Source organism: Dipodomys spectabilis, unplaced genomic scaffold, assembly GCF_019054845.1.
Source record: "Dipodomys spectabilis isolate Male_0828 unplaced genomic scaffold, ASM1905484v1 ptg000069l, whole genome shotgun sequence".
Lineage (NCBI taxonomy): Eukaryota > Metazoa > Chordata > Mammalia > Rodentia > Heteromyidae > Dipodomys > Dipodomys spectabilis.
Genome location: NW_024870746.1, coordinates 7,386,183 through 7,399,852, shown reverse-complemented (window position 1 = coordinate 7,399,852; position 13,670 = coordinate 7,386,183). Strand labels below are relative to the sequence as shown.

Sequence of the window (13,670 nt, the reverse complement as noted above, 5' to 3'; positions counted from 1 at the left end):
TCAGACTTGAAGAAGACAAAGGGACTGGGAGAAGGAGAGAAGGGGAGGTGGAAGGCTAATACTTTATCATGATTAAGGAGACCTTACCCCCATCACTAATCCCTGGGTAGGGTATGAAAATAGGGAGAAGAGAGAGTAAGAATTCAAACCTCAGCAATTGAGCAAAGGGTCACAGAGCTATATTAGTCAACAAGCAGCTTCTATGTAATTGACCCTGAAAAGATAAAACCAGGGAAGATTCCACCCTCTCCCCTATGGCCGAAGCACCTAGCAGGCAATGGACTATAGGCTTTTCTTCCACACCATTCCCTGTTTCTACACATCTTACTTCCATACCCCACTCAAGGTGGCCTAGCTCCCAGGGAAGGGACTTTGCTCGTGGCAGGGACAGCCCCCAGCCAGACGGTATTGCACATTCTCTGTTCCTTTTAATCTCAACTGACAAAATTGGGCACCTTGTACCTCTGAGCACCTCTGAGCTGGGGGTCAGGGAGACAACAGAAATGGCACTTCATCATGGAGTGGGGAGAGGCTAGACAGACACGCCACAAGGCTAGATGACCTGTAGAAAAAAATATTTAAAAAAAAAAAAAAGCTTCCAATTTTGTGGAAGAGAGAAAAGCAAAACCAGTGCTTTCGAAGCACAGAGGGCAAAGAAAAGATGTAAGAATATATCTTTATATATTTATATATATATATAATTTTAAAATAACCCTAGACCCAGTTCCATTACCCCCCTCCCTCTCCCACCACTTACCGTCAGCGGTACCACATTCCCCAGAAAAATACTGGAAATGACCTGATGATACTACTTTTTACTAGCATCTAGCTTCCAGATCATTTCACCACGTGGGGAGCCCAGACACTGGCTGCATCTCTGCTCCTTATTAAGTGCTCAATGAATTTGGGAGGAGGAAAGAAAAAAAAGCCAGGAAGGCCCGTAGGGCCAGTATAATCACCCACAGTGCACTGGGGTGTGGGGAATAAAGGCCAAAGTGGGGGAATTGAGCCTGATTTCAGCTCCTTCTCCCACTCCACCCTAAATCTTATGAGGAAGATGTGCAGTTTGTGTGTGTAATTTTAAAAGTGCCTTCTTACTTAAAAAATTAATTTTTAATAATAAAAATGAGGGGACTTCCTCAGGTGACAAAATATTACACAACTCCATATACCTCTGTGTGAAGAGTTTCCCAGTGCATCCGGGCAGCGTCTAGAGCATGTACATCACAAGGAGAGAACCCTGCTTTTCAGGGGCTTCTCTTACCTCAAAAGCAGCCCTGGTCCCCTCCCTCTTACCCAACCAAGTGGACAAATGGGATGCTAATCTCTCTAATCCCCAGTTCTGCAACATTGCACAATTCAATTCATTCTCTACATTAGTAGCGCTGAAGAATAAAACAAGATAAAAAAGCAAAATTAAAAAATTCTGGGGGCATGGAGAAGACAACACCTGGATAGCAGAGGTCCAAAGCTGGTTTGACATGAGCTGGTTGGCTTTGAGCAACTGGTTCTGCAGTCAGTGCAGCAGGGTCAGGGCAGGACTCCAACCTGGTTAGAGGCCCTCAACCATCTCGGCACTCAGAGGGCAAAGGGAGAGACAAATGTGAGAATCTCAAGTGTTGGGGGAGATATCTCATTCTCCTGTTTTCTCCTTTCTTTTCTGTCATCTGACTCATGCCCATTCCAACTTATAGGAATCCAGCCAACTTCAGCTTGGGAACAATTGTTCCTCTCTATTATAGATGGGGCTGGGGGAGGGAGGGGAAGATTATGGTTTTCAACAAGGGGATGCAAATGGGGTAGGAAACAATTTTACAGAGAAAACAATTTTGGACTAGTTGGCCTGGAATACTTTCATGCTCCCACTGGAGACCAATTTTAATCCCCCAGCTCCAGAAGGCCAGGCCCTGCTCTGTCCTCCTTGGCTTACCATTATGTTACATTATCATACCTCCCTGCCCCCTCATATGGATAAACTCCAGAGTATTTTAAAGCTTTGCTCTCTAGGCTTTTCCCCTCTCATCCTTAGAGCCTGACTTTAATATTAAACACTGCCTCCCCAACAGTCCAGCCCCCAAACACCCACAACTGGGTATTATTCCTCCTGCTTGATGTCATTCACCCCACAACTCAGGTTAAGTGCATTCAAAACCTCTGCCTCTAACTCTCAATCATGTCCTACTTGGCAGTGGAGGACCCTACTGCAACCTGCAATGCTCCTATCACTGAACTGAATGTCATTTATGTTTACAAAAAAAAAAAATCAGGAAGGAAGGGAAGAAGGAGGGGAGAGATTATGAAGAGAGGAAGGGACAAAAAGAAAACAGAAAAAAGTTGTGTGTGGGGGGAGATATAACCGTCCACTGAACAAAGGGAGGACACACAATATAATTAAAAATGGTAATAATTATAGCATAAAACAAACTTTAGAAACACATGACAGAGGGCTTAAATTCTCCCCAGGACCTCATTCTGACCTCTATCAGAGGCAAAGATCCACCTCATTGTTAAAGAATTGAAGAGAGAAGATTGAGTGGCAGGATAACAGATCGCAGCAGTATGAAACAAAGGGGAGGTGGTGGGGCAGGGCGTGTATTTTCTTGTTGATTTCTATTTTTTGTCTTCTGTTTTTTCAGTTTTGCTTTCCGTGTATGGTAGGCACCAGTACAGGCACTGCATGCGACGGAAGTTGGGAGCAACAGGAGAGGAAAGGGGTAAAGGGTTCAAGGTTAGGCAGTACAAGTGGAACAGGCGTTATTTCTGTCCACTAATGGACTGCGATATAGACCGGGGAGGGATCATGTCTAAAAGGTATTCCCGCTGTCGGTCTGCCAAACTGGGAGCTTTGTGTCCTCCGATGCCAGTGTTCAAGTATGCAATGTTGACACCTAGACCCAGGAGACAAAAGCGGAGGGCAGGAATTAAGAGAATGATATTGCCTTCTGTAAGAATGGAGATGGATAGGAAATATTAGAAATTGCCCATACCTAACCAGATTTTGCTAGGTTTTTTTTCACTATGAAATACCCTCATAAACTTTAAGGAAAGAGGGCTGGGAAGGTGGCTTAGTGGTAGAGCGCTTGCCTTGCATGCCTGAGGCCCTGGGTTCGATTCTTTAGCACCACATAAGCAAAAAAGAAAAAAGCCGGAAGTGGCGCTGTGGCTCAAGTGGTAGAGCGCTAGCCTTGAGCTGAAGAGCTGAGGGACAGCGCCCAGGCCCAGGGCAGGCCCCACGACCGGACCCAAAAAAAAACACAAAAAAACACAAAACTTTAAGGAAAGAGTTTCCTGAAATTTTAATATGATCGGGAAGAATGAACACAGTCCTGATGGTATAGGAGAGACTGGCTGAATGGTGCTAAGAGAACAATGATAAAGACAAAAAAATGCCAGGCACCGGTGGCTCACGCCTGTAATTCTAGCTACTCAGAAGGCTGAAATCTGAGGATCGCGGTTCAAAGCTAGCCTGGGCAGGAAAGTCCATGAAACTCTTATCTCCAATAAACCACCAGACAACTGGAAGTGGTGCTATTGCTCAAATGGTAGAGCGCTTGCCTTGAGCTGAAGAGCTGAGGGACAGTGCTCAGGCCCAGAGTTCAAGCTCCACGACCAACAACAACAACAAAAAAAGTGCTGGGCACCCGTGGCTCATGCTTGTAATCCTAGCTACTCAGGAGGTTGAGATCTGAGGATGGTGGTTCAAAGGCAGCCCTGGCAGAAAAGTCTGTGAGACTCTTATCTCCTATTAACTACGAGAAAACTGGAAGTGATGCTAGGGCTCACGTGGTAAAGCACTGGTCTTGAACTGAAGAACTTAGGAACAGAGCCTAGGCCCAGAGTTCAAGCCCCATGACTGACAGAAAAAAAAAAAAAAAAAGACAAAAAGAATCAGTCTTTAACCTATTTTCCTGCATGGGGAGCACAAAATGTTCTTTCTCATTTTTATTTTAAATTCTTGTTAAAAATGAACAGAATCAATGAATTTTCTAATTTAGGGGCCACTCATGGTTGGAGAAGCATTGCTGGATTCAAATCAGCAATTGACTTGGCTGTCTGAGCTTAAAGGGATCAATATCCACATGCCCTATGAAGGCATTAGACAGTAAATTTATAATTTAATTGTAGGGACAGTGTCATCATCACTAGAAAGAGCTTACTGCACTGTGGGTGGTATATAATATGATTTAGCTATCATTTGCTGAAAAAGAACAGAGTAAGGAAATAACGCTCTATGGAAAGAACAAAAAAACAAAAGAAAGGAACAATTCACCTGAAGGAGTTGCTAAAGAACTGTGCACTAACTGGGTACTGATGACAAATAATTCCAGCTATTCAGAAGGCTCAGATATGGAGGATCACTGTTCAGAGCTATCTCAAGGCAGGAATCTGGGAGATTCATTCCATCCCCAAAATACTGGCAAAATGCTGGGTTGAAGACATGGCTCAAAAAGCAAGCTGAGCAAGAGCAAAGCCCCGAGTTTAAAAAAAAAGAACTGCACTCTAGTTGGGTTGGGTGGGATAGTACAAATCTAAAAAAATCCAGCTATGTAGGAGGTGGGTGATTCCAAGTACATGGGTGACAACAGGTAATATCTGCCAAATAAGCATGATGTTCTCAGTTCAAACCCGAGTACTGCCAGGCACTGGTGGTTCCCATCTGTAATCCTAGCTACTCGGGAGGCTGAGATCTGAGGATCACAGTTCAAAGCCAGCCTGGGTAGAAAAGCCTGAGATTCTCATCTCCAATTAAACACTAAAAAAGCCAGAAGTGGAGCTGGGGCTGAAGTGGTGGAGCACTAGGCTTGAGCACAAAACCTGAAGGACAGCACCTTGGCCCTGAGCAAGCCCTAAGATAGGCAACAACAACAACAAAAAAACCACTCACAAACAAAAATAGTACCACTTGAAACAAAGAGAGAGAGACAGAGAGAGAGAAAGAGAGAGAGAAAGAGAATTGTGCACTAACCAGTTGACTGCTGAGAAAAGTTTTCAGCAGAAATACCTCTTACCTGGCATACCAAGGAGGCCACCTGGCACAGACAACTGGGGTGCCTGTGCAAAGTTTGAAAGCATGGAGCGGGCAGATGTGGGTATACCACGCTGGAGGCTGCTCTGGGGCTGTGGGGCCTGTAATAATAAACAGACATTTAATACAACTTTACCATGGTAAGAAGTTAAGAAAGATAGATGCTGTTGGCTTGTGCCTATAATCCTGGCTACTCAGGATGCCGAAATCTGAAGATTGCAGTTCAGACCCAGCCCGGGCAGGAAGTCTCTAAGACTCATCTCTAATTATCTACAAGAAAACCAGAAGTGGCACTGTGGCTCAAAGTGGTAGAGCAACTTGAACAAAAGATCAGGGACAGTACCTTCAGTGCAAGCCCCATGACCAACCAAAAAAAAAAGAGGAAAAGATGCAGGAGTAGAGTGGTATGACTTCCCATAGAAGGATAAATTAGAAAAAATGGTTGATAAATGCTCAAGAGAAAGCAGGATAGGGTCAGGGAAAAGTTCCTCACCTGCCGAAGTGTATGGTGTCTCATGATGGTCTCTTGTTTACTGACACTGGACACAGTTGGAGCCGTAGTAGGAGAGAGGGCTGCCTGCTGCTGTAATCGCTGTTCAATTTCCTGTTAGGAATCATCAGCTCAGGTTGGGCAGACCACCACTCAATTTCAAAACTAGAATATTTATGTATCTTATCTCTAATAATACCAGCTAGTTAGAGAAGTATGAAAAAGGCAAGAGTCTGGTGGGGTAGCTACACTGAGATCTCTGGGTATAAGCAGCCAACATGCTACCCTGAAGAGATTCCCCTTTTTCTACAGAAAAGGCTCTAAGAAGATGGTTGGAGCTGGGTGATAGTGGCTCATGCCTGTAATCCTAGCTACTCAGGAGGCTGAGATCTGGATGCTATGCAGGAAAGTCCATAGGACTCATCTCCAATTAACCACCAAAAAAAGCTGGAAATGGAGCTGTGGCTCAAGTGGCAGAACCCTGAGCAAAAAAAACCCCAACAAAACCATTAGGTACAGTGCTTAGGCCCTGAGTTCAAGCTTCAGTACCAGCACCAAAAAAAAAAAAAAAAAGATGGTTGAAACCTGGGTGTTGGGGATCATGTCAGTAATCTTTGCTACTCTGAAATCTGAGGATCTCAAGATCTTGGCTCAAAGCTAGCCCAGGTAGACAAAACCAAGACTCTTACCTTTAGCAAAAAGCCAGAACTGGAGGTATGGCTCTTTTTTCTTTTTGTAAACTATTCAAGTAGTAAAGTGTCAGCACTGAGTAACACAGCTAATCAAGAGTTTGAGACCCTGAATTCAAGCCTCAGAAGCGGAGTTGCACACACGCACACACACCCACAAGCTATTTGGATAAAGCTGGATGGTAATGATGAGCTAGTGTAATTAAGCCTGATGAATTATTGGTGATTTTACTGTTGACTCCTATCTACTTTCCAGAAAGTCCATGATAATACCCAAAGGATTCTCACAGTTGGTGGAGGAAAAATGGATAGAGAAAAGGACTGGAGGCTAGGTGTAGTGATGTAAAATTCCAGCTATACAGGAGGCAGAGAAAGGAAGATTGCTAGATCAAGGCAAAGTAAGCAAGACCCTATCTCAAAAACAAAATGGACAAACAAAAGGCTGAGGATATAGCTCAAGTGGTAGAGCACTTGCCTGGTATTCACAAGGACACTAAATTCAATTCCTAGTTCTGCAAAAGAGGATCTGAAGTTCCTAATGTTTATTTTCCTATTTGTCATCCTTGTCAAGAGTGACTTTCAGATAATCTTTTTCTTGCAAAGAGATTTCTAGTACAAATATAAACACCTCTCATCCAAATCCATTTGTTTATCCAAACACCAGTGTATATATCTATACTTCGAGCTACTTAGGTGGGAGAGCTGAGGATTGAGGTTCAAAGCCAGCCTATGAAGACAATTCTAGGAGACTCATCTCCAATTAACTAGCAAAAATCTTGAAGTGTACATGTGGCTGTGAGCAAAAAAGCTTAGTAAGCCCTCAGGGGCAGGAGTTCAAGCCCAGACCCATCCTCCCCCAAAAAAATTCCATTTGAGGACATAAAATTGACAGAGGAATTTCTTTTATTTTTGGCAGTCGATGGGCTAGATTGTAGTTTTACCACTTGTTTTTTTGCCAGTCCTGGGGACTGAACTTAGGGCCTTAGGCACTGTCCCTGAGCTTCTTTCTTTTGCTCAAGGCTAGCACTCTGCCACTTGAGCCACAGTGCCTCTTCTGGCTTTTTCTGTTTATGTGGTGCTGAAGAATTAAACCCAGGGCTTCATGAATGTTAGGCAAGCACTCTGTCACTAAGCCCATAGTTTTACCACTGGTGACATGCCTCTAAGCCCTGTTTCTTGTTGGCTGTTTTGGAGATGGAGTCTAGCAAACTTTTCTGCCTGGGCTGGCACTGAACTATATCCTCTAGATCGCTTTTATTTTTATTTATTTATTTTTTTTGTTGGTCCTGGGGCTTGGACTCTGGGCCTCTATAGAGTTTCAGAGTTGGGCGCCAGTGGCTCATGCCTGTAATCCTAGCTCAACCTCAGGAGGTTGAGATCTGAGGGTTCCAGTTCAAAGCCAGCCAGGGCACAAAAGTCTGTGAGACTATCTCCAATAAACCACCAGAAAACTGGAAGAGGTGCTGTGGCTCAGTGGTAAAGTGTTTGCCTTGAGCCTAGGCCCAGGGTTCCACAACTGACAAAAAAAAAAAAAGTTTCACAGACTTTCCTGCTCGGGCTGGCTTTGAACTGTGAGCCTCAGATCTCAGCCTCCTGAGTAGCTAGGAGTACAGGCATGAGCCATCACTGCCCAGCTTCTCTAGTTTTTTTGTTTTTGTTTTTTTGCTCTGTTGTTGTGGGGCTTGAACTCTGGGCCTTGGCGCTGTCCCTGAGCTCTTCAGCTCAAGGCAAGTGCTCTATCACTTGAGCTATAGCACCACTTCTGGCTTTCTAGTGGTTTACTGGAAGTAAGAGTCTTATGGACTTCCCTGCCTCAGCTGGCTTTGAACCATGATCCTCAGATCTCAGCCTCCTAAGTAGCTAGGATTACAGGTGTGAGCCACCGGTGTCCAGCTTCCTCTAGATCTATTTATGTGGTACTGAGGAATAGAACCTAATCAGAACTTAATCAGAAAGTCAAATGAAAATGGAAAAGACAGGACGATGAGGGAAAAAACGGTTGCATGTCCAGAGGTCTTTGGGAATTGTAAGAAGCATTCTAAACTAGAAGCAACAACCTTTTGGAGAAACCAAGCCTATAGAAGCTGTTGAGAAGTCAAAATTCTTACCTGTTCCTGCTGTAGGGCTTTAACAAAAGCATTTTTCAGCCGGTTGGTGTGTTCAGCTTTTAGAGCTTTCTTCTGGTTGGATGTCATACACTGCTCACACAGAATCTTACCATTCTTTTCTTGCTTCCAGTGAGGGGTGAAATCTGTGCGGCACTGGGCACATACAAAGGGTTCAACCCGCAGAAGCGAGGCACAGCTTTTGCCTAAATGCCAATAAAAATAGTAATCATTTGTTTCACATTTCCTACTCTCTTCACCAAGTAAATTTATTCTGCTGAATTAAGACACTCTATGATAAAGGAATACAATTTATAAAATATTTTTATTAGGGAATTCAGATAGTAGTAGAAAAGTTTTTTTTTCTTGTCTAGGCTGACTGTGAACTGTGATCTTCAGATCTCATTCTCCTGAGTAGCTAGGGCTATAGGTGTGAGCCATTGGAACCTAGCTTAAAGCTAAGCTTGCCTTGAGCTCCTAATCCTCCTGCCTCAGCTTGTGAAGTAGCTGGAATGACAAGCATGTACAACCTGTACAACCGTGTCCAGTGTGAAACAAAGATCTTTTACTGATTACCTGGGGACAAGAATCTATGGCTTCAGATTTCCTACTATATTATATTATTAAGAAGAAAATATTGCCGGGTGCCAGTGGCTCATACCTATAATCCTAGCTACTCAGGAGGCTGAGATCTGAGGACTGTGGTTCAAAGCCAGCCTGGGCAGGAAAGTCCATGAAACTTTTTTTTTTTTTTTTGGGTTGGTCGTGGGGCCTGAACTCTGGGCCTGGGTGTTGTCCTTCAGCTCTTCAGCTCAAGGCTAACACTCTACCTACCACTTGAGCCACAGCACCACTTCTGGCTTTTTCTGTTTATGTGGTGCTGAGGAATTGAATCCAAGGACTTTTACCACTGAGCTACCTTCCTAGCCCCTCTATGAATCTCTTATCTCCAATAAACCACCATGAAACTGGAAGTGGCACTGTGGCTCAAGTGGTAGAGTGCTCGCCTTGAGCTGAGGGAGAAGAAGGAGGGGAGGAGAAGGAGGAGGAGGAGGAGGAGGAGGAGGGGAGGGGGGGGGGAGGAGGAGGAGGAGGAGGAGGAGGAGGAAGAGGAGGAGGAGGAGGAGGAGGAGGAGGAGGAGGAGGAGGAATTGTCAATTCAGAATCAAACCAGTAATTTTTGTCAGTCATGGGACTTGAACTCTGGGCTTGGGTGCTGTCCCTCTGCTCTTCAGTGCCACTTCAAGCTTTTTCTGTTTTGTGGTGCTGAGGAATTGAACCCAGGGCCTCATGTATTGTAAGGCAAGCACTGAGCCACCTTCCCAGCCCCCAAACCAATAATTGTGGTTCTTAGAATCTCCTTACTTCACACTGCACTTATTTCTGTTAAATACATTTAACAATTTAGTTATCAGTGTCTGAATTGTCATTTTATGATTTTTTTTGTCAGTTGTGTGGCTTGAGCTCTGAGTCTGGGGGCTGTCCCTCAGCTCTTCAGCTCAAGGCTAGCACTCTACCACATGAGCCACAGCACCACTTCTGGTTTTCTAGTGGTCTTCCCCCCACCCCACCCCCTTCCAATCATGGAATTTGAACTCAGGGCCTGGATGTTGTCCTTAAATTCTTTTGCTTAAGGCTGGCACTCTACTACTTTGAGTCACAGCACCACTTCCAGTTTTCTAGTAGTTAATTGTAGTTAAGAGTCGTCTCCTAGACTTTCCTGACCAGGCTAGCTTTGAACCACAATCCTCAAATCTCAGCCTCCTGAGTAGCTAGGATTACAGTTGTGGGCCACTAGTCCCAGGCCATCTTCCTTTTCCATTATTAAGTATTTGTTTTTGGCTGGTCATGGGGCTTGAACTCTGGGCCTAGGCACTGTCCCTGTACTCTTCAGCTCAAGGCTAGTGGCTCTACCGCTAAAGCCACAGTGCCACGTCCGGTTTTCTAATGGTTTATTGGAGATATGAGTCTCACCGACTTTTTGTGCCGGAGCTGGTTTTGAACCATGATCCTCAGATCTCGGCCTCCTCAGTAGCTTGGATTATAGGTGTGAGCCACCGGTGCTTGGCTCATCTTTTGCCAGTTCTGGGACTTGAACTCAGGGCCTGGGCACTGTCCCTCTTCAGCTCAATGCGAGCACTCTACCACTTGAGCTACAGAGCCACTTCTGGCTTTTTCTGTTAATGTGGTGCTGAGGAATCAAACCCAAGGCCTCATGAATGCAAGGCAAGCATCCTACCACCGAGCCATCCTCCCAGCCCCTTATCTTTCTTTTTTAATATGGTGTTGTAGATAGGATCCAGGGTGGTATGCATACTGAGCGAGTGTTTTTTTCTTTTGTGTGTGTGTCAGTCCTAGGGCTCAAACTCAAGATCTGGGTGCTATCCCTAAGCTTTTTGCTCAAGGTTAGCACTCTACCAACCTGAGCCACAGATCCACTTCTGGCAGTTAACTGGACGTAAGAGTCTTGTGAACTTTCTTGTCTAGGCTGACTGTGAACTGTGATCTTCAGATCTCATACTCCTGAGTAGCTAGGGTTATAGGTGTGAGCCACTGGAACCTAGCTTAAAGCAAGTGTTCTTAAGACTGGGTTATACCATTCCACATTTAAAAGAATATATTGAGAAAATGTACAACACACACACAGAACTATTTCTGTTTTTGTTTTCCGGTTGTGGGACTTGAACTCTGGGCCTGGGTGCTGTCCCTCAGTTCTTCAGCTCAAGGCTAGCGCTCTACCACTTGAGCCACAGCGCCACTTCCAGATTTTTCTTTTTGCTTATGTGGTGCTGAGGAATCGAACCCAGGGCCTCAGGCATGCAAGGCAAGCGCTCTACCACTGAGCCACCTTCCCAGCCCCACACAAAACTATTTCTATAGGATGTTGCCAAACCACTTGTATACAAGTAAAGAGAGGTAGGTAGGTCATTAACAATAATAAGGAGCTATCATTTATCATCTCAAAGTTTCCTGTGATACTCTGCACAGACCAACGAGACTTGGCAACTTCTTGCTCAAGAAGAATAAAGTCTTACCTTGGCTATCAATGACACTCTGTACGACTTCTTCCAAGCCTACCATATAGATGAACTCACTATTGGCTGCACTAGGCAGGAAGTGAAGCAAGGGAGCAGGAGGTTTTGGAGGTGGAATCTCCAGGAGTGTCTTTTCTAGCTGTTTCCGAAGAGCCAATTTGGCTGCAGCCTGTGAGTTGGCAGCATCAGTCATAGCACTAGGGCTAGGAAGTGGCGAGGACACTCTGTTCACAGTCCCTGGCTGGATATGGGAGGCAAGGTTCATATAGATGGCAGAGGATGTTGTACGCTGACAAGGAACAGAAGAACTTGACTGCTGAAAGAGATGGGAAATAGTTATCAGTGATGGCTGATATGTGGATGAGGATCAATTCTTGCTTTTTTTGGCAGAGGATACTATCTGATCCTTCTGGGGACTACTTAAGTTTCTTTCTTTCTTTTTTAATCGGTTGTGGGGCTTGAACTCTGGGCCTGAGCACTGTCCCTCAGTTCTTCAGCTCAAGGCTAGTGCTCTACCACTTGAGCTACAGCGCCACTTCCGGTTTTGCGGTGGTTTATTGGAGTAAGAGTTTCACAGACTTTCCTGTGGGGGCTGGCTTTGAGCTGCAATCCTCAGATCTCAGCCTCCTGAGTAGTTTAGGATTATAGGTATGAGCCAGCAGTTCCTGGCTATACTTTAGTATTTATTTATTTATTTATTATTTGGTCAGTCATGGGGCTTGAACTCTGGGCTTGGGCGCTGTCCCTGCACTCTTCAGCTCAAGGTGAGCACTCTGCTGCTTGAGCCACAGCACTACTTCTGATTTTCTAGTGTTTTGTTTTTTTTTTAATTGAATATAAGAGTCTCACGGACTTTCCTGCCCAGGCTGGCTTTGAACCTCGATCCTCAGATCTCAGCCTCCTGAATAGCTAGGATTACAGGCGTGAGCCACCGGCGCCCGGCTACTTTAGTTTCTTTATAGTAAGAATCCAACTTATTAATCGAAAGGGAACTAACTAAGAAAAAAGAATGACAACATCCATGAGCCAGACCTGCTAAGAGGGGAAAAAAAAAAAGACTGGGGATGCTTTCTGTCATATATTTTTATGCTTATTACTGATATGCCTCTCTTCCATTTCAGGCAGATTTTAGCTTACTGCCGCTCTGCTGTATAGCCTACCTCTCTTCTCCACCACCATTTTCATATAATTCCTCAAACCTTTGGGAATGCTCTTTATTCAAAATTCCATCCAAATCACCCCCATTGTCCTAAGTTTCTGTATATACAAAGACTTAAGACCTTTTAGCCTTTTTTCAATAAGAAAAGCAAAGAAAGGATTTCTCTGCTTCACATTATGGGTCTCTCTTACTGGTTGATAACTGATGGCGGGATTCATGTTGGGTGTTGTGGTGCGTACAATGCCAGGCTTGGGTGGGCCCCGTTGGCCCTGTAGTTGGGCTGGATTTGGTGCAATAACACGTTGGGACATCAACATGTGTGGGAGGGTTGTATTGGTCGCTGAACGGATGACACTGTGACCCTGAAGGGGAAGATAAGGAAAAGAACGTTACAGGTGGTATAATGCCCAGTAAAATGTAAAAGACAAAAATACTGTCAGTAATATACAGTTGAACAGATGCATAAGAACAGTCAAACTTGTCTGATGGTCTATGGGTAAGCCTACCATAATTGTAAATGCTGATTAGTGACTAGGGAGTCCTGGCCTTTTGGTATAAACTATCTAATCTTACACAGTTAAGATAGAAAATTAAGCTGGTAGCTCATACTTGTAATCCTAGCTACTTAGGAGGCTGAGATCTGAGGATCACAGTTCAAAGCCCAGCCCGGGCAGGAAAGTCCATGAGACTCTTTTTTTTGGCCGGTCATGGGGCTAGAACTCTAGGCTTGGGCACTGTCCCTGCACTCTTCAGCTCAAGGCGAGCGCTCTACCGCTTGAGCCACAGCACCACTTCCAGTTTTCTAGTGGGTTATTGGAGATAATAGTCTCAGGGACTTTCCTGCCCGGGCTGGCTTTGAAGCTCAATCCTCCTGAGTAGCTAGGATTACAGGTGTGAGCCACCGGTGCCTGGCTCCATGAGACTCTTATCTCCAATAAACCACCAAAAAACCAAAAGTGGCTCTGTAGCTCAAGAGGTAGACTGATAGTCTTGAGCTGAAGAGCCCACGGACAGCACCTAGGCCTAAAGTTCAAGCCTCACCACTGGAAAAAAAAAAAGAGAGAGAGAAAATTATCTAATCCTTCTCTAGAGAAGCTAGAGACCTGTTGTAGAGAAGGAAAACTATAAAGATAATTATTTGTTGCAGACTAACCCACGCTTTTTCA

The 13,670-nt window shown here is 44.7% G+C and overlaps 1 protein-coding gene across 4 annotated transcripts in view; it reads right to left on the bottom strand.

The window, feature by feature from the left end:
- Positions 1 to 1,518: 1,518 nt before the first annotated feature.
- Gatad2b (GATA zinc finger domain containing 2B) overlaps positions 1,519 to 13,670 on the bottom strand; it is an 86,719-nt gene continuing 74,567 nt past the window's right edge. The window contains exons 6-11 of one of the 4 annotated variants that reach the window (XM_042681585.1): positions 12,696 to 12,866; positions 11,346 to 11,661; positions 8,314 to 8,516; positions 5,520 to 5,630; positions 5,010 to 5,127; positions 1,519 to 2,888 (exon numbers count right to left, since the gene is read on the bottom strand). In XM_042681585.1, coding sequence (XP_042537519.1) covers positions 2,755 to 2,888; positions 5,010 to 5,127; positions 5,520 to 5,630; positions 8,314 to 8,516; positions 11,346 to 11,661; positions 12,696 to 12,866 — 1,053 coding nt within the window. In that variant the 3' untranslated portion in view covers positions 1,519 to 2,754. The remainder of the gene's footprint in view (positions 2,889 to 5,009; positions 5,128 to 5,519; positions 5,631 to 8,313; positions 8,517 to 11,345; positions 11,662 to 12,695; positions 12,867 to 13,670) is intronic. The other 3 variants (XM_042681586.1, XM_042681587.1, XM_042681588.1) reach the window with 3 other exon arrangements.